General features: G+C 50.1%; 4 protein-coding genes across 4 annotated transcripts; 3 read left to right on the top strand and 1 right to left on the bottom strand.

The window, feature by feature from the left end:
- The first annotated feature begins 2,572 nt into the window (after positions 1-2,572).
- On the top strand, positions 2,573-4,881 carry LOC101780421 (scarecrow-like protein 6). Its single transcript, XM_012849236.2, has one exon. It carries the CDS (start codon positions 3,265-3,267, stop codon positions 4,591-4,593), a length of 1,329 nt encoding a protein of 442 aa, XP_012704690.1. The 5' UTR covers positions 2,573-3,264; the 3' UTR covers positions 4,594-4,881.
- Positions 4,882-6,886: 2,005 nt separating this feature from the next.
- LOC101769486 (signal recognition particle receptor subunit alpha) lies at positions 6,887-11,014 on the bottom strand. The gene is made up of 10 exons (XM_004986019.4): positions 10,878-11,014; positions 9,612-10,589; positions 8,840-8,924; positions 8,653-8,748; positions 8,397-8,549; positions 8,200-8,307; positions 7,741-7,860; positions 7,501-7,626; positions 7,298-7,381; positions 6,887-7,210 (listed from the first exon to the last, which is right to left on the bottom strand). The coding sequence occupies exons 2-10, from the start codon at positions 10,577-10,579 to the stop codon at positions 7,085-7,087; spliced, it is 1,866 nt and encodes a 621-aa protein (XP_004986076.1). The 5' UTR covers positions 10,580-10,589; positions 10,878-11,014; the 3' UTR covers positions 6,887-7,084.
- A 509-nt stretch (positions 11,015-11,523) lies between these two features.
- Positions 11,524-13,397, top strand: LOC101769078 (tubulin beta-2 chain). Its single transcript, XM_004986018.3, has 3 exons — positions 11,524-12,029; positions 12,111-12,380; positions 12,475-13,397. Exons 1-3 carry the CDS (start codon positions 11,636-11,638, stop codon positions 13,155-13,157), a joined length of 1,347 nt encoding a protein of 448 aa, XP_004986075.1. The 5' UTR covers positions 11,524-11,635; the 3' UTR covers positions 13,158-13,397.
- Positions 13,398-13,949: 552 nt separating this feature from the next.
- Positions 13,950-16,500, top strand: LOC101768673. The gene is made up of 4 exons (XM_004986017.3): positions 13,950-14,076; positions 15,096-15,240; positions 15,340-15,645; positions 15,741-16,500. The coding sequence occupies exons 3-4, from the start codon at positions 15,340-15,342 to the stop codon at positions 16,278-16,280; spliced, it is 846 nt and encodes a 281-aa protein (XP_004986074.2). The 5' UTR covers positions 13,950-14,076; positions 15,096-15,240; the 3' UTR covers positions 16,281-16,500.
- The last annotated feature ends 673 nt before the right edge of the window (positions 16,501-17,173 follow it).

Genomic DNA, 17,173 nt, shown 5'->3' with positions numbered 1-17,173 from the left:
TATTGTTAATTTGTACCACCAATGCCAATCTACTGTACACGCATCTGACTGCAAACTAAGTTTCCAGATACATGACTCGCATCTGCACTGTATCCATCCCACGAGTTGCACAGTGTGGGGCTGCCGTGTGTGCCATGTGATAGATTGCTAGGGATCGGAAACGTCCAACCCTATTAATTAACAAGAAAAAAAATATGATATAATAACCAGCAGGCCAGTGCAACCATCAATGTGCACGTCCTCGCCTTAACATAGGTACACGTATGTAGTAACGCATGCATGCAGCAGCTAGCTGCGTTTTACTATACTATACTAAATTCTTGGTGCCATCTTCAATTCACTTCACATACATAGGCAAGCATGCACGCACGCCACCGTACACTCCGGTCGGTATGGTACGACATGGTATGGTATGGTATCTTTTTTACAGGTTTCGGTGGGTCAATTCTCGGTGGAGGGGAGGAGGCAGAGGCGGGGCAGGCGAGGGGCGAGGGTGGAGGCAGGGCGGGCGGATGGGCGGAGGCGGGGCAGGCGGAGGGGCGAAGGGGTGGCGGAGGGGCAGCGGGGACGGAAGGCGGTGGTGGGAGGGGCGCGGGGGATTTTTTGAAAGTGCATTTGGCCCCTAAGTGGGTTCTAGTGTTGATGACATCCATGGTTAGGGGACTAATAATTTTATCAAGTGATTAACAGGTTTTAATTCTAAAGAAGTGCAAAGGTGCAAGAAAGAAATCTCGGGAAACCCCTAACTTCAAAGAAAGAACGGTGTTGAGCTCAAAAGAAGACTCGTTCATAATTTCTAATTTCTAATTTGAGTATAGGAACGTCGTACTATTAAGGGGGACGCGAATGGATAGCTTGAAAATGCTAAAGTGCTCAATTGAAGATACTAACCACCCATTGAGAGACACAATTCACTCACTTGCACATCCTTTACCTCAGTTTTTCTATGATAGTATCGGAAGTTCCGACACTCCATCGAAAGTTCCAATAATTAACCATCGGGTGTTTGTTGAAACTCCCGATAGTGGTCCTCTGCCATTTGACTTAATCCCATCGGAAGTTCTGACAGGTACATAAATGTAACGGCTAGTTTTGGGGACTCGGGTATAAATACCCTCCTCAGCCCCCATTCATTGTTGCTGACCTACCCGAGCAAGAACACCTCTTTGAGCATTGAATGTTCCATCCCCTCTTCCCTTTGAGCTAAATCTTTGAGAGTTTGAGCTAGGGTTTGGGTGAGAGCAAGATTGAGGGTGTGAGACTTGAGGTTTTGAGTGTGAGGTTCAACTTGTTCATCTCAAAAGCACTCCAAGCATCCTCGGTTTCGATTCGCATTTGTTACTCTTGAAGGTTGTTTTTAGACGGCTAGGCGTCGCCTGCATGCCAGCTACCTCCCCTTTCCAATCTGCAGCGCAAGGCTTCTAGTAGAAAGGACCGACGTTGAGGACCAGAGCTCGGCTGTGGATGGGTGGAGGAAGAGAGAAGCTCGAATGTGGAAGACAACAGGCAATAGAAGGGGATAAGGTCCAAGTAATGATTTTTTATCGGGGTAGTAATCAATCCATTGCTGACGCGCGGGGCACCTATTCACTGGGTTCCTATGTCAGTGGCTCATAAAAGCAACGACACAAGCTTTTATAGTAAAATTAACTCATCTGGGGTGATTTGCAATGAAAAAATAGTGCGCATAAATCTAAGCAAATAAGTAATCTAAGCATAAATTTATGATTGTATCTATGTGGACCATATGTTAATGGTGGATGCAAACCTTAAAAAAAATTTCCCTCTAAAATGATAATTTGCATGTGAATTAGTGAACAACACAGTATTTTACAATTAATTTGAACATTAACCGTCTCTCAGATCTTCAGGGACGTTACAGACATTTTCCAGCAAACCACAGTTTCATAGCTGTTACAACCAAACAACTTTCAACTTTCTTACAGCTCATAGTCCACAATAACTTTTTTACAGCTCACAGCACATAATAGCTTTTCCACGTCTCATAGCCCAGCCAAACACTACGCCTCTCCTTTTTTTTTGAAAGCTTGGGTGGCTCTATGGCCTTTCATTACCATCACCGGATTCCGCTAAATCGCGGATCACCTGCACATTTACAGATTCGGGAAGAGGGCCGGTCCATATGCATGACTGTTCCGAACCCCAAAATAAATCCAGTCTTGCAAACTCGTGCGCAGACGAGTTAGTATAATGTGCAATAAGAGAAACAGCTAAACACACAAACACTACGCCTCTCCTGGTTATGTGGTGTTTGGTCAACCAAAGCCAAATGAGCGGGCCGATCGATGAGGCCGGGGGTAGGCCGAATCGACTTCATGTGCTTCCGTTGTTAGTTGAGGCCCACAATATTCGAGGCCCGCTGCCAACCAAACGGGCCTCCCCACCGATCCTAGATTTTTTTTAGCAACTAAAGTATATGAAAATTAGTAGCAAAAGTAAAAGTAAAATTAAGTAGGAGAATGTGTGGCCTAGCAATGGCTATGACGCTCCTTATAAACATTCTTCCAAGACCACCTCCAACCAATACTGCCCATCATAGCTAGTAGATCCATCTGTGTCGCACACCAGCATTCTCCAAAAACATTCTTCCAAGACCACCTTGAAGGTTCTTGTTGCAGGAGTAGAAATTTTCCTATGTTTTAGCCAACTCCTGTCTCCGTCTTCCTACTGAGGTAGCAGTGAGTCTGGTTGAATTCCGCCAAAGATAAATGTTGAGAGGTGTCTGTCCTCCATCTGCTGTGCCTTTTATGGACTCGTTTGGTATGATTTAGGGGAGCTTCAGCTTCGCGAGTTCATCTCGGTATACATTCCGGTTTCGTGGTACAGGAACACGCGGTGCTAAATAGTGCGAGCGCGAAGCCGAAGTCGGCTAAACGGTGCCAAAGGGGGCTATATATTTGGGACTAGCTAGCTAGAAAAGACGACGCAGCAACTCCAACCAACCAGCTCTTTTCCTCTCTCGAGGTCGTCGGAGAACAAGACAACCACATCGCAATCTTATGCCCCTCGCCAGAGCCGGCAACTGCTACAACACCAGCTGCTGCTGCTACTCGTCGACGACGGCAACCGCCTCGGCCCCTTCCGGCGTCCACGCTGTCGTCTTCGCCCCTCGCCGACGTGGCGGCCCTCGCCAAGAGCGTCTCCCCGCCCGCGTGGCCGCCGGCCGGGGACGACGACGACGACGCTGCCGCCGCCGGGAAGGAGGACTGCTGGGTCCACCATCTCCCGCCCCTTGACAATGACATGCCGCTCGGCGCCGCAGAGGCCTGCTGCTGGGAGGCCCCCTGCGCCGCCGCGCAACCGCAGGAGGACAACACTTTCCTCCGGTGGATCATCGGCGGCGATGACGGGTCCTCGGCCGTCATGGACCACATCCCCGCCTCTTCCGCGCACCAGCCGCTGCCGTCGCTTCCGCCCTTGGATACGCCCCCGCCTCCGAATTTCGCCCTGAAACCCAACGCGGAGGCGGAGGCGGAGGCGGCCAACGACGGCACAACAGCTGCCTTGGCGGTGGAGCAGCTCGCCGAGGCGGCCACACTTGCGGAAGCCGGTGACGTCCTCGGCGCCCGCGAGACATTATTGGCTATGGCGCCAGATATTGGAGCGCCGGGGACGCCATTACTCCGCTCTGCCTTGTACTTGAAGGACGCCCTTCGCGTTGCCCTCTCCGGCAGCAGCAGCAGCTCAAATCCAAACTCGGTCGTCCTCATCAAGAAGCTGGGCGCCTACAAGGCCTTCTCCGAGATCTCCCCCGTGCTCCAGTTCGCGCACTTCACCTGCGTCCAGGCCGTGCTCGACCACCTCGCTGCCGCCGCCTGCATCCACGTGCTCGACTTGGACATCGGCGTCGGCGACCAGTGGGCGTCGCTCATGCACAAGCTGGCCCGCCGCCGCCCCGGCGCCGCGCTCAAGGTCACCGCATTGGTGTCAGGCACGGCGTCGCTGGAGCTGCAGCTCGTGCATGACAACCTCTCCAGCTTCGCCGCCGAGACCCGCGTCCAGTTCCGATTCGCCGCCTTCAACCTCGACGCCGTGAACCCGGCTGAGCTCCTCGCCATTGCCGCCGGCGAGGGCGAGGCGATCGCCGTCCACCTTCCGGCCGGCTCGGTGCGCGGCCCCGTCCTTGAGCTCGTGAGGCGCCTCGGCGCCAAGCTCGTGGTGTCCGTCGACCGCGGCTGCGACCGCGGCGAGCTTCCCTTCGCCGCGCACCTGCTGCAGGCGTTCCAGTGGTGCGCGTCCATGCTCGAGTCCATGGACGCCGTCGTCGGCGCGGGCTCGGACGTGATCGAGCGCTTGGTGATCCAGCCGAGGGTCGAGAGCTGCGTGCTGAGGAGGTACCGCGCCGCCGCCAACGGCGAGAAGACGCCGCCGTGGCGGGCGATGCTGGCGTCGGCGGGGTTCGTGCCGGTGCCGGCGAGCAGCTTCGCGGAGGCGCAGGCGGATTCGCTGGTGAAGAAGGTGCCGGTGCGGGGCTTCCGCGTCCAGAAGCGCGGCGCCGGTGAGCTCGTCCTGCATTGGCAACGCGGGGAGCTGCTCTCCGTCTCCGCATGGAGGCTAACTAGTAGTAGTTAGGACTAATGATCCTAACAATGTTTACCAGCTAGTGTGTTTCATCTCATATCGTCTCAGATGGCTTTTCCCTGAAAACTGCCATTGTGGCATTTAATCATCAACTACCATATATCAGTATGCTGTTCATTTCAAATTCTGCGGAGTTCGTGGTCAGGTTCAAGTTGTAAAGCATGGACTGTATTCTGTAACAAGCAGATCATACCATTTCCTACCTGCATACTAGGCTTCTACACAGACTCATGATGATCTAGCAGTAAAAAATAATATACTATTTCAATCTTTCCTAAAGATTCTTGTTTTGAGCGGATAAGTGAGAGTTGCTCGCACTATACTTTTTTCTTAGGGAATTCGTTTGCATGACATGACATGACACTAGCTAAGTAGTTGTTTATCCTGACAGAATTTGTGGGTGCTGCAACATGAACCGAATCCTGTTTGTTCTGATGGGGATGCAGAGAATGGCAATCAGAATGTGAAGTGGCTGTGCTTTTACCTCAATGGTGGCAAGGATCTGCTGCTCCTCTCATCAGCATTTTGTTTGTGCGGCTAATCAAATTCGTCCACGTTGGGACGTAGTTAAAGGTGCCATGAATCGCAAAAGTAGATCAATTTTTCAAAGTTAAGAAGCCATCAGGGAATCGATTCGCGCACGAGAGATGATCTACAGCAGAGATGAAAGAGACTACTAGTGTTATGTGGGCACCGTCCTTGGAACCAATGTTATCAAATCGCTAGATTAATCCACAAATCGGACATCGATTAGGTAAACATTGCTTGTAAAAGGAACAACGAAAAAGATGGGGTTGTCTTGTGTCATGGTGATCGACTCTGAAAGGAAAAGGAACAGATTGTTATTGGTTCAACTGTCTAAAAAGGGACAGGTGTTATTACCACGATGCCCAAGAAGTAGGACACGCATCAGGCTTCAAGCTGACCAAGGGCTACTGACGGCAGCTGTAGGTGCAGTAAGAGAAGCCCTTGGTTTTGCTGACAAAAAGGAAGTCGAGAATGTACCTTTGACAAACAATGATGCTGTGGTTTATTTCGACGGACATAGCAGAGAAAACAAAACAAACTTTGGTTATGGTTACGCCAAGACAGGAAGAACCTTCCGTAAGCGACGTACGCCAACAAGAATATTAAGGGGCTTAGCTTGTGTATGATGTGATGCATGGCATTCGTCTGAAATATGACATCTTGATGATCCGTGAAAGAAAAGAAATTAAACAAGAAATACTCGGCGGTGCGTTCCATTCCATAAACTATAAAGCATGCGGAGGAATATATACATGTATCTGTAAAGGAGAGATGGAACAGCTGCTGCTGCTGTGCTGTATCTACACTACTAAACCACATGTCTGCCGTAAGGCATCAAACAAATGAAAGAAAGAAAGAAAGGAGATGCTCTTTTACCTTGGCGACGAAGGTTTCTCCTATTTTAAGCACATAAATCTCTTCCATGTTTTCAGAGAGAGAGAGAGAGAGAGGGAGAGGGAATCTCAGGCGTAGAAAGAAGGAAAAAGCTTTAGACGACTATGAGGTAGCTAGGCTAAAGCTTTAGGGCCTGTTTGGCAACCAAGTGTTAAAGTTTAACACCCGTCACATCGGATGTTTGGATGCTAATTAAGAGTATTAAATATAGGCTAATTACAAAACTAATTGCATAGATGGAGTGTAATTCGCGAGACGAATCTATTAAGCCTAATTAGTCCATGATTTGACAATGTGGTGCTACAGTAACCATTTGCTAATGATGGATTAATTAGGCTTAATAGATTCGTCTCGCGAATTAGCACAGGGTTCTGCAATTAGTTTTATAATTAGCTCATATTTAGTTCTTCTAATTAGCATCCGAACATCCGATGTGACACTGTTAAAGTTTAACACCTCGTATCCAAACACCCCCTTAGAATGTTTATCGTGTTTGATAGGGGTCCAGGCCACTAGCTACAACCGGGGGGAGAATGACCTGCATTCCTAGTTCCACGAGTGAAAAAGAAACAAAGCAGCAGCAGCTGAATACGAAAGATGCCTACAGCAGCAACCACACATGTTTTGACTTGTTCTAGTCCAGACTTTGCAAAAAGAAGCAGGAATGCATATGATCACCGGATCGGGCTGCAATTCCAAGCACAATGGTGCCCTTATATATTTCCTTGAGGCAGCCAATGTGCAGCCCAGCCCAGCTGCTCATTCATTCACGTTGCAAGCAACTCGCTGGCTGGGCTGCGCTGGACGCCGAACGAAATCAAATCGCCTCCATGCAGCTTCCATCCCAGGGTCTTTCGAGGGGTAAAAAAACTTAACAACCATATCTCAATTCATATGTTGTATTATTGGAGCAATTACACATGACCAGGGTTGACACCAGGTTCGGTTTCTAAATAAAGAAAGATCCACGACCGTCCAACACGAACACGACAAGGTCACTGGGGATATAAAGATGAACAGACTTGTGCGGTACAGTACAGCTCAACACGATGCATTCCCTTCACTTCAGGAGGGTCTTAACGATGGACTTCACGTTCAGCTTCTTCAGGTCCGTGTAGGACTGGCCGCAGCCCACGAACATGACTGGAGCTCCAGATATATACACCATGGAAAGCGCTGCTCCAACCTGCATGTTTTCAAAGCTTGTATCAGAGCACCACAAACAGAATACCCATAAAATGTAATGATGAACAAAGAGTGTACAGGTTCAGACCTTATCGTCGATGGTGTCAAACTTGGTGAGCAGGATGCCATCAATCAATCTAGCAGTAGGAACGGCCGACAAGTCTGCTAATTTCTGTTTGACAAATAGAATTGTTCAGTACAGTTAGCGACGGAAGCCAAATTCCACAGGACTAATTCAATAGATAGGGCATAATTCAATAACATCCGCCTGTCTTGGAAACAAGAGCATACCTGGTTGAATTTAGTGAGCTGATCGACAGCATCATTCCCAACTAATGCTTCTCCAACAAACAACACCAAATCTGGGCTGTTAAGATTGATGAGCTTGGAGAGCGCCCTCATGAGTGGCTCATTATCCTGACAGATTCAGTTAGACAGAAAGTGACTGTCAGGGCAGCTTGAAACCAAAGGCTACATCTTCAGGTACAAACACAGAAGGATACTTGAAACAAAACCACTTGGCCTGCCTACCTGCATACGCCCAGCAGTGTCAACAAGAACTACGTCTGATTTGTTTCTGCTTGCTTCCTGAATAGCTTCCCTTGCTACAACGGCTGGATCTTTTTCGTAACCCTTCTCGAAAATGGGTATCTGCACACAATACCGTACCATCACATCAATCTCCATGTACGAATAATGCTTTCTGGGAGACAAAAGACGTAGCATAACTTAAAGACATAGCTCAATGCTACATCATAGAAACTAGTCAGATGGACACTGAGAAAGAGCCAAGGAAAGCTTTTCACAAAGAGGAGCAGTTACACAGGAATAAGGAAATAAACTCCAGAGAGACAAAGTTACAATTTGAAACTACTCTTTCATAAAAGTACCTGGAATAAACTTTCAAACGAAATCAGAGTTCATAAACTGATGACAATTGAAACAGGGCAGTGCAATCATTGGGTTTTTGGGTAGAACTTAGATCACTACCTGAAGCCTGCGTGCATGAGTTCGCAGCTGCTCAACAGCACCAGATCTGAAGGTGTCACATGCTGCAAGCGTTACACTGAGGTTATGCTGAAGAAGCCAATAAGCAACCTGCAAAGTTCAAATGAACACAAAATGAGTGAATTTCCCAAGGAAAGATCTCTTCTTTTCTTTTCCTGGTGGTGTCTGGAAATGCAAACCTTTGCAAGGTTGGTGGATTTGCCAACTCCATTCACCCCAACGAAAACAATGACATATGGCCTCCCACGCTCCTTGGCAGACTGTACATCCCTCAGTATGTCAATAGACCGCCTTGGGGTCAAAATGCGAACAAGAGCCTCCTCCATAGCTGTCTGCAGGAGTAACCATCAAATGAACCGAATTACCAACCTGTAGAATAGAATGTATTGATGGCATAAAAGATAAGATGTTTCGGTGAGAAGATGTGCTAAAAACCTGGACTGTAGATGATATTCTTGTGAACGATCCAAGCTTCTTGCCCTCAAGGCTAGCTGCAACAGATTCACAAAGCTTCTCTGCAATTTCCTCTGCCTGCATAAGTAAGACCACCTTCTTTATCCAAACAGAAAAGGCTAACTATTAATAAGTATAGCAAATAAACAACTACAGAATAGCCACATACCACGTTCTTCGTCATCAGCCTATCTTTAAGAGCTTTGAGCGCAGGTTGAAGATCAGCCTTCTCCAATACATTGTTACCAGCAATACTGAGCACAGCAAAGTACAATGTATTTCATTACATGATATGTACGCAGATTTGGAGATCATATGAAAGTTTTATAGGCATAATGCATAAGTCCAAGAAAACAAAGCCAGCAATTGAACTGTTAATGTGGTGCCAGAAGGTTTTAAAAAAATGAGAAAAGGCTGACGGATTGCAGGTTGGAAAAGACTAGCACTACATCATAATTGAGTATACGCTTTATTTCCTTATCATACCTACAAAATATCGCATAGGACTTCATCATACTCGGAAAGTGGCCATGGTCACACATCAGGCGCTCACATATCGAATGTCATGGTCAGCTATTAGAAAAATATTTCAATCTTTTTATCCACCAAGAGTTGTAGAAATATACGTGCTCAATCAATCCCACTCTAGCAATGGACATTCAAACAGAAGTAATTCAAAAGCATCACAAAATTAGACATCAAACCTCACAGAGAATGGTATTTTTGGCTGGATGGGATATATCCAGTGAATCTCACAAGCTAATTAAGAAAGCTACTAGTATGCTCTTCATTTCTCTTTTTAGGGCAAAAGCAGTTATGTAGCTCAGATAATTTAGTTGCACGATTGTTGGTTCATGAAGCAAACAACAGCAAACTGTCCAGCCAAGTTAATTTTGTACTATTTCGGCTAATAGTATCGGTAAACGAATCGCATGGATTACCTCTGAAACATCGAGGAGAACCAGCCTTTCTTCTTTGGTCCATCTTCAACCTCCTCCTCCTCCTCCTCACTGTCGCTGCTGAGATTGTCATCCTTATCCATCATGCTTTCTCCCTGGTTGACTACCACATGGTCTGTCACTTCATCCCCTCTCTCATCAGCTGGGTCTGTGAAATCCAGCTTCTTGTTGGAAGGTTTGTCATCCCACACCCTGTCTTGCTTCCCTTTCTTCTTTGTTTCAGGTTTAGTCAGCTTCTTGGCTGCGTTGTCAGCAGGAACATTTTTCCTATCGTTCTTCCGTAACTTTTGTAACTTACTTACATCAAAGGCCCCATTGTCTTTGGGGCCTCCATTCTCCTTGCCCTTAACAAGAGCAGGGCGGGCACCATTCTGGTGGCCGTTGAAGGTACCACCGTTTGCCAGAGCGTGCTGCTCCTTGCCGGAGTCCCCATCAGAGTCATCCTTCCCGGAGCCGCCGCCCTTCTTCCTGGCACCAGCCGCAACACCGCGCGAATCAGCACCGCGGCATTTGGGACCGATCTTGTGGGGGGCGGGTGGGAGGGGACGGGACGAAATGGCCTGCTTAGACTTCTTCATCTCCTCCGCACGCGCTTCGGCCTCGAGATGGAGCTGGCGGAATACGTCGGTGAAGTCATCGTAGCCGGTGCGCTTGGGGTCGTAAATCTGGGAGAACTCCCTGCGGACGGCGGCCAGGAGGTCGTCTACGTAGAGGAGGTGGAGCATCTTCTGGTAGACGGCGACGAAGACGAGGCCGAGGTCATTGTGGAACGTCCACTTGAGGGCGTAGTTGTCCTGGGAGAAGCTGGCGTCGGCGGAGCGCTCCTCGAGGAGGCAGGAGCGGATGAGGGCGTCGATGGGCGAGCCCTTGAGGGCGGCGGCGCCGAGCGCCCTGCAGGACGACCAGAGGATGAGGCCGCCCCGCGTGAAGATGAGCAGCTCCTCCAACATGCCGGCGAACCTGCAAGCAATTCGTATGAACGAGATCGTCGAAATCGGGATCTGGCAGCTTGAGGCTCAGCGATCGAAGATTGGTGACAGATTAATTAATTAATTGACAAGGAGACAGATGAAGGGGGATCCAGATCGAACCCCGATCTAGAAGGGAGACCGAAATCGAGGGGATCCGCTTGCTGTTTGATTCGACATGGATCGGAGAGGGATTTACCTACCCTCCAGGTTGGGTTGGCAGGCGGGGGATCAAATCGAAATCGAAATCGAAGGAGGGGAAGTGGCGAATTGCTCGTACCTTGGGGTGCGGATGCGGACGGAGGGGGTCTTCTTCTCACGGAGGAAAGGACCAGAAGGGAGGGGAAAGATGAGCGCCCGATTTGTGTTGGACGTGGTTATATCTGGCAGCCGTGCCGTGCATGGGTCGGTCGGAGGCTTGGGAGGCTTGGTTGGTCAAATTCCGCGTGCTGACCTGCCACGCTCGACTCCATTAGATTTCTGTCTGGTGGGCCAGAATCTAGACATGTAGGCCTTTGCTTCGGGTCAATATGGGCCAGGATCAATCCAAGCCCAGCAGCCTATGCTGGGTGGAGGGCTGGGGGTGCCAAAGCTTGCCGAGGTCCTGCGCTGAGGAGCTGGAGGACAAGGAAAGAAATTTGGCAGTAGAAGAATAAAATCGTATAAAAATGAGCCCTCCCCTCACCCGTTGGGTTGGATTTTTTTAAAATAAAATCGTACAGTATAAAAATGCAGCCCATGGCCAGCGACGAGTCTACTGGTACTGACCGTTAGGCCGGGGGACCAGGCTGGCAGTCACGCACGCACACTGCCCCAGGCACAAAACAAAAGGAAGCCGAAATTTCAAAATTCGAATTTCGTGATGACGCCGTCAGCCTCTGGTTCCGCTTCCAGCATTCGGCTATAAATGTAGGAGGCGGCACCCACCCCGCAACCCTAACGTCCTTCCCCTTTTTCATCTCCCAAATCTCAAATCCCCTTTCGCTCGCCGCCTCCCAAATCTCAAATCCATCCAGGAAGAAGGAGGAGGAGGAGAAGATGAGGGAGATCCTTCACATCCAGGGCGGGCAGTGCGGCAACCAGATCGGCGCCAAGTTCTGGGAGGTGGTCTGCGCCGAGCACGGCATCGACGCCACTGGCCGCTACGGCGGCGACTCCGACCTCCAGCTCGAGCGCGTCAACGTCTACTACAACGAGGCCTCCTGCGGCCGCTTCGTGCCCCGCGCCGTCCTCATGGACCTCGAGCCGGGGACCATGGACTCGGTGCGCTCCGGCCCCTACGGCAACATCTTCCGCCCGGACAACTTCGTCTTCGGCCAGTCGGGGGCCGGGAACAACTGGGCCAAGGGCCACTACACCGAGGGAGCCGAGCTCATCGACTCGGTGCTCGACGTCGTCAGGAAGGAGGCGGAGAACTGCGACTGCCTGCAAGGTACCATTGCTTTGTGTCTCTTCCAGATCTGCTACTAGATCTGCTGCTGCTGCTGCTGCTGTAATCTGGATCTGAATGCAGGGTTCCAGGTTTGCCACTCCCTGGGTGGCGGCACCGGCTCCGGCATGGGCACCCTCCTCATCTCCAAGATCCGCGAGGAGTACCCCGACCGGATGATGCTCACCTTCTCCGTCTTCCCGTCGCCCAAGGTCTCCGACACCGTCGTCGAGCCGTACAACGCGACGCTCTCCGTGCACCAGCTCGTCGAGAACGCCGACGAGTGCATGGTGCTCGACAACGAGGCGCTCTACGACATATGCTTCAGGACGCTCAAGCTCACAACGCCGAGCTGTGAGTAGCGCGCGCTGATTTGTTTTGTTATCATCTTGATGATTTCTTCTTGTGTTAATCTCATTGTGCTGATGCCAATGCACGGAATGCGCAGTCGGCGACCTCAACCACCTCATCTCCGCCACCATGAGCGGCGTCACCTGCTGCCTCCGCTTCCCCGGCCAGCTCAACTCCGACCTCCGCAAGCTGGCCGTCAACCTCATCCCGTTCCCGCGCCTCCACTTCTTCATGGTCGGCTTCGCGCCGCTCACCTCCCGCGGCTCCCAGCAGTACCGCGCCCTGACGGTCCCGGAGCTCACCCAGCAGATGTGGGACGCCAAGAACATGATGTGCGCCGCCGACCCCCGCCACGGCCGCTACCTCACCGCCTCCGCCATGTTCCGCGGCAAGATGAGCACCAAGGAGGTGGACGAGCAGATGCTCAACGTGCAGAACAAGAACTCCTCCTACTTCGTGGAGTGGATCCCCAACAACGTCAAGTCCACCGTCTGCGACATCCCGCCCACCGGCCTCAAGATGGCCTCCACCTTCATCGGCAACTCCACCTCCATCCAGGAGATGTTCCGCCGCGTCAGCGAGCAGTTCACCGCCATGTTCCGCAGGAAGGCCTTCCTGCACTGGTACACGGGCGAGGGCATGGACGAGATGGAGTTCACCGAGGCCGAGAGCAACATGAACGACCTCGTGTCCGAGTACCAGCAGTACCAGGACGCAACCGCCGACGAGGAGGGAGACTACGAGGAGGACGAGGAGGAACCAGAAGACCTCCAGGACTAAGCACCGCTACTAGCTGATCCATTCATGTGTGTTGCTTGCTGCTGCTTCCTATTTAATCTTAATGCCTTGTGTTGTTTACTTCCTTGTTAATCTTATTAGTGCTTGTTAAAACAGGTAGGCAGAGGCAGGGCAGCACACGATGGTGTGTGCAATACTACCCTACCCTGCTGCTTTCAACTGTTATTTCTCATGTGTCTGACGATTAATTACTACTGTTAGGCAACTTCTTTACCATCCAAACCACTACCATTGGCAACAAGTTTCCGATAAATTAATTGGGTAATTTTTTTTTGCGAGTCACAATATTGAGCGCGTTCGGCAGCGCGTAAAGCCGCTGCTGCGGCTGCGGCTTCTCTTTTGCGGCTGCGGCTTATCAGCGGAAGCCGTTCGGATGGCTTCGGAAGCCGTCACGAGCGGAAGCCATCGTTGGTAACTAGCTAACGCCGCACCGACGCACCAGTGCCTCCCTCCTCTCGCCCCCTCCGTCGGTTGCTCCCCACCGTGCCTCGCTCAGATCCGCCGCCGCGGCTCCCTCCGCTCCCCGCTCCGTCCCTTCCGCCCGGTCTGCGCCGCCGGCGGGCCCTCGGCGCCCGCGCTCCGTCGCGCTCGCCCGTCGCTCCGTCGCTCCCGCGCGCTCCCTCAGTGCCTCGCGCTCGCTCCGCCGCTCCCTCGCTGCCTCGCGCCCCCTCCGTCCCTCCGTCCGGATCCGCCGCCGGCCGTCCCTCCGGATCCGCCGCCGCGGCTCCGAGCCGGCGCACGCGCTGCCGCCGCCAGTGGGCCGTCCGGATCCGCCGCCGCCCGTCCCTCCGGATCCGCCGCCGCGGCTCCGAGCCGGCCCACGCGCTGCCGCCGCCGGTGGGCCGTCGGGTGGACGGACCGTCTCCCGCGCCGTCGCCCCCTGCATCACCTCCGCTCACAGGTATGGATGCTACCGCATCCCCTGAACCCCTAGTGAATGAATGAAACCTGTTACACATTTCACTACATACATGATCTGGTCAAGTACATACCTTATTGCGTATTGTTGCCCATTGTGATAAAAGGAAGGCCTGAACTAGGATTGAGGTTATTTCATGGGTTGTTCCTTACCTCTAGCGTATCTGAAAGTGAAACATCAGTTTATAGCTGGAATGGTTGATTTAATTTATCCCCTGGTTTGTGAGGCATATACTTTGTGTGACATACTAGATTACTTCATAGTTTGCTGACATAAGTATATATGCAGTATGAATTGACAATGTCTTCGACACTTAGTTCGAGTAGACATTAGTTACTTGTTAGCTCCAGGAATGTCACCTAAACAAAAAAGGTCCTCATAACATGCACTTCCTGATTTTTACAAGTATGTGAGAGGCAGACTGAAGCTGTAGGTCATTATGGAGATTGGAGTGGACATTTTTTTTGTGACAATTGTATGAAATCAAAGGGGCAGCCATCTAAATGATGGATGAAATGTGGATAAATTTGATAGATAACCTGAATTACCTTCAACCAAGAAGTGTCAATATGTGTTTATTTCAGTACAGGGCTAAAGTCCGTTCTTCTGATGCCTTTCTCCATGAAGTGTTAGGTTCTGTCCGTTATCCAGAATTCCTGATTCTAGTTTTCACTAGATGTACCTCTCCTAGATTTCTCTTTGTCTCCTGAATTTATTGCTATGCCATACCTTTATGCATCCTAGATGTGCAAGGCACATTTAATCAGTACAAATACGTCTTCCAGAAGCATTTTTCATAGCTTCACATTCAAATGCTAATTGTAGACTCAGTGTACACAGCTGGGACTGCAGTACGAGTAGCTAGTTCGTTTTAGACTTTTGGTGTCTACATTTTTTTTCTTCAAGTGCAGGTCGGTAGCCACCTTATTGTGATGATTTTGTGCCTTATTTTTTTTCTTCAAGTGCAGGACTGCCCTTCTAATTTTTTTTTTACCTTTCAGGCTTGAGGAGGAAGGGTGCAAGGACCACAAATCTGAGGCACATTCAAAGGTGCCCACACTGGCATCGTCATCGACTGGGTCCTGCTCCCCCCCTCCCGTGTGCCCGTACAATTTTCGCCACAAACGCCACAAAGCACCTGCTAAGGCAAGTAACAAATTCTTCATTTTCCATTGCTTAGTTGTGTACGTAGGTCGTAGTTGTCCATAGATCGGTGCCATATAATTGTAGCTACTGTGTGGTCAGATGAATAACCGTGCCAGCTGGGATGAGCCCACGACAAAAATTTTGCTGGAGATGTGCATTGAACAAAAGAACCAGCTAAACTGGAGCGATAGATGCCTCACTAAGTTGGGATGGAGGAATGTCCACTCCAGGTTCAGGGCAGCAACTGGATTGCAACTGGGAATGAAGCAGCTGCAGAACAAGCTCAACAACTTGAGGAGGCAATTCTTCGGCTGGCGGGCATTGGAAAACTCGTCTAGTTTAGGGCGCGACACACAAACTGGTGGGGTGTCGGCTGATGCCACGTATTGGGAGCAGGAGCAACAGGTATGGACTTTCCGTCGCCCCTAACTTACTGATCGTCATACTTGTAATTTATTACATTTCCAATGCTGATATTTTACTTTTATGGGACTTCGCAGGACACCCAGGCGAGGTCACAGCCGCATTCTGTGAAGCCTCCACCTTTCCTGGACCTGCTGTTCGAGTTGTTTGGCCACGAACCACAAGACAGGGGCACATTGCTGTCGGCCGGAGGGATTCGTGAGGGCACACCTAGCATGGGGACTGAGGGCAACTTCGTGGACTTGGAGGACGACCCCGCCCCTGCTACTAGTGCTCGTTTCAGTGCTCGTGCCAAGTCAAAAAGGCCGGTCCGAGAGTACTCAGTGGACAGTCCCACCAAAAAAAGAAGTGACAACTTGGAGCAGTACATTAGGGACCTTTCTGATAGTGTGGCCAAGCGGAGCCTGCTACGTGCGCCGAGTGCCCATGAACAACTAAATCGTTGTCTTGAGATCCTAAAAGAAGATGGTATAGAGCAGGGGTCGGAGCTTCACAACCAGGCCATGTTTTCTTGTGGGCAGAGTTCGGATTGTCGGACCACGTTCTTAGGGTTAGACACAAAAGCTGCCCGATTGAGTTGGATCAATTTCTACTGGAACATGATGCACAAGAAGTGATGGTGGCCTGGTTCTTTCTTAGCTTAGTTGCGTTTACCGCTACAAAATTTATTTTCGAACGTAGTAGCGTATCAGTACGGAAACCACTTTGGAAATTGGTAAGGATAAGTCGTTACCGCTCTCTCGCTCGTTTCGGTACAGGAACAATTATATTTTACAAGTATGAACAATTCTATTATTATTTGTAGTCCCACACATTTTAATTGTTTCATTTTGTAAAAAAGAGTACGCAAATTCGGTTTGCTTCATTAGTTTCCTGCATAAATTTCAGTTGCAACCGGATTAAATTTAACCTTGCAACTAATGTGGCCCAAACGGCCCGTTAGCACGCACACCCGGCGGGCCAAACGGCCGTTACTACCAGGCTTAGCGGCGGCAGCAGCAGCAGCTGCAGCGCTACAGCAGCAGCTGCAGCGCTACAGCACCGGCTGCGGCAGCCAGCAGCCGCAGCAGCGGCTTAACGCGCTGCCGAACGCGCTGATTACCTGCACATTGGCCTTTGAACCAAAAGCAAAATGTCCTCCGAAGTACTTTTTTAAAAGTAAATAAATACTTTTCCCGTCCTAAATTCTAGTTCGTTTTGAGGAAGTCCCTACTTATTTTTTTTATAATTTTTCATTTAAAACCCGTTTAATTCGCTCCCACGATAAGTTGAGCTCCGACCGTTGGTACTCATGTGCTCTAACCATTAAGCTAGAGATCCTTTCGCTGTTTTGGCATTTCTTGATTAACAATTTCCACTATATGTACATAGACATAAGCTATAGTGCATATCTAGATCTAGGTGCATAATAAAAGTTACGAATATAGAAATGCTAAAAATAGAGGAGGGAGTTTTTGTTAGAGACCCACTGTAAAGTTATATCATTTTCCTTACCTCCAAAGAAAAGACT

Source organism: Setaria italica, chromosome IX (genome assembly GCF_000263155.2).
Source record: "Setaria italica strain Yugu1 chromosome IX, Setaria_italica_v2.0, whole genome shotgun sequence".
In the NCBI taxonomy this organism is placed as follows: domain Eukaryota; kingdom Viridiplantae; phylum Streptophyta; class Magnoliopsida; order Poales; family Poaceae; genus Setaria; species Setaria italica.
Note: the sequence above shows the minus strand (reverse complement) of the source record. Positions and strands in the feature narration are given on the sequence as shown.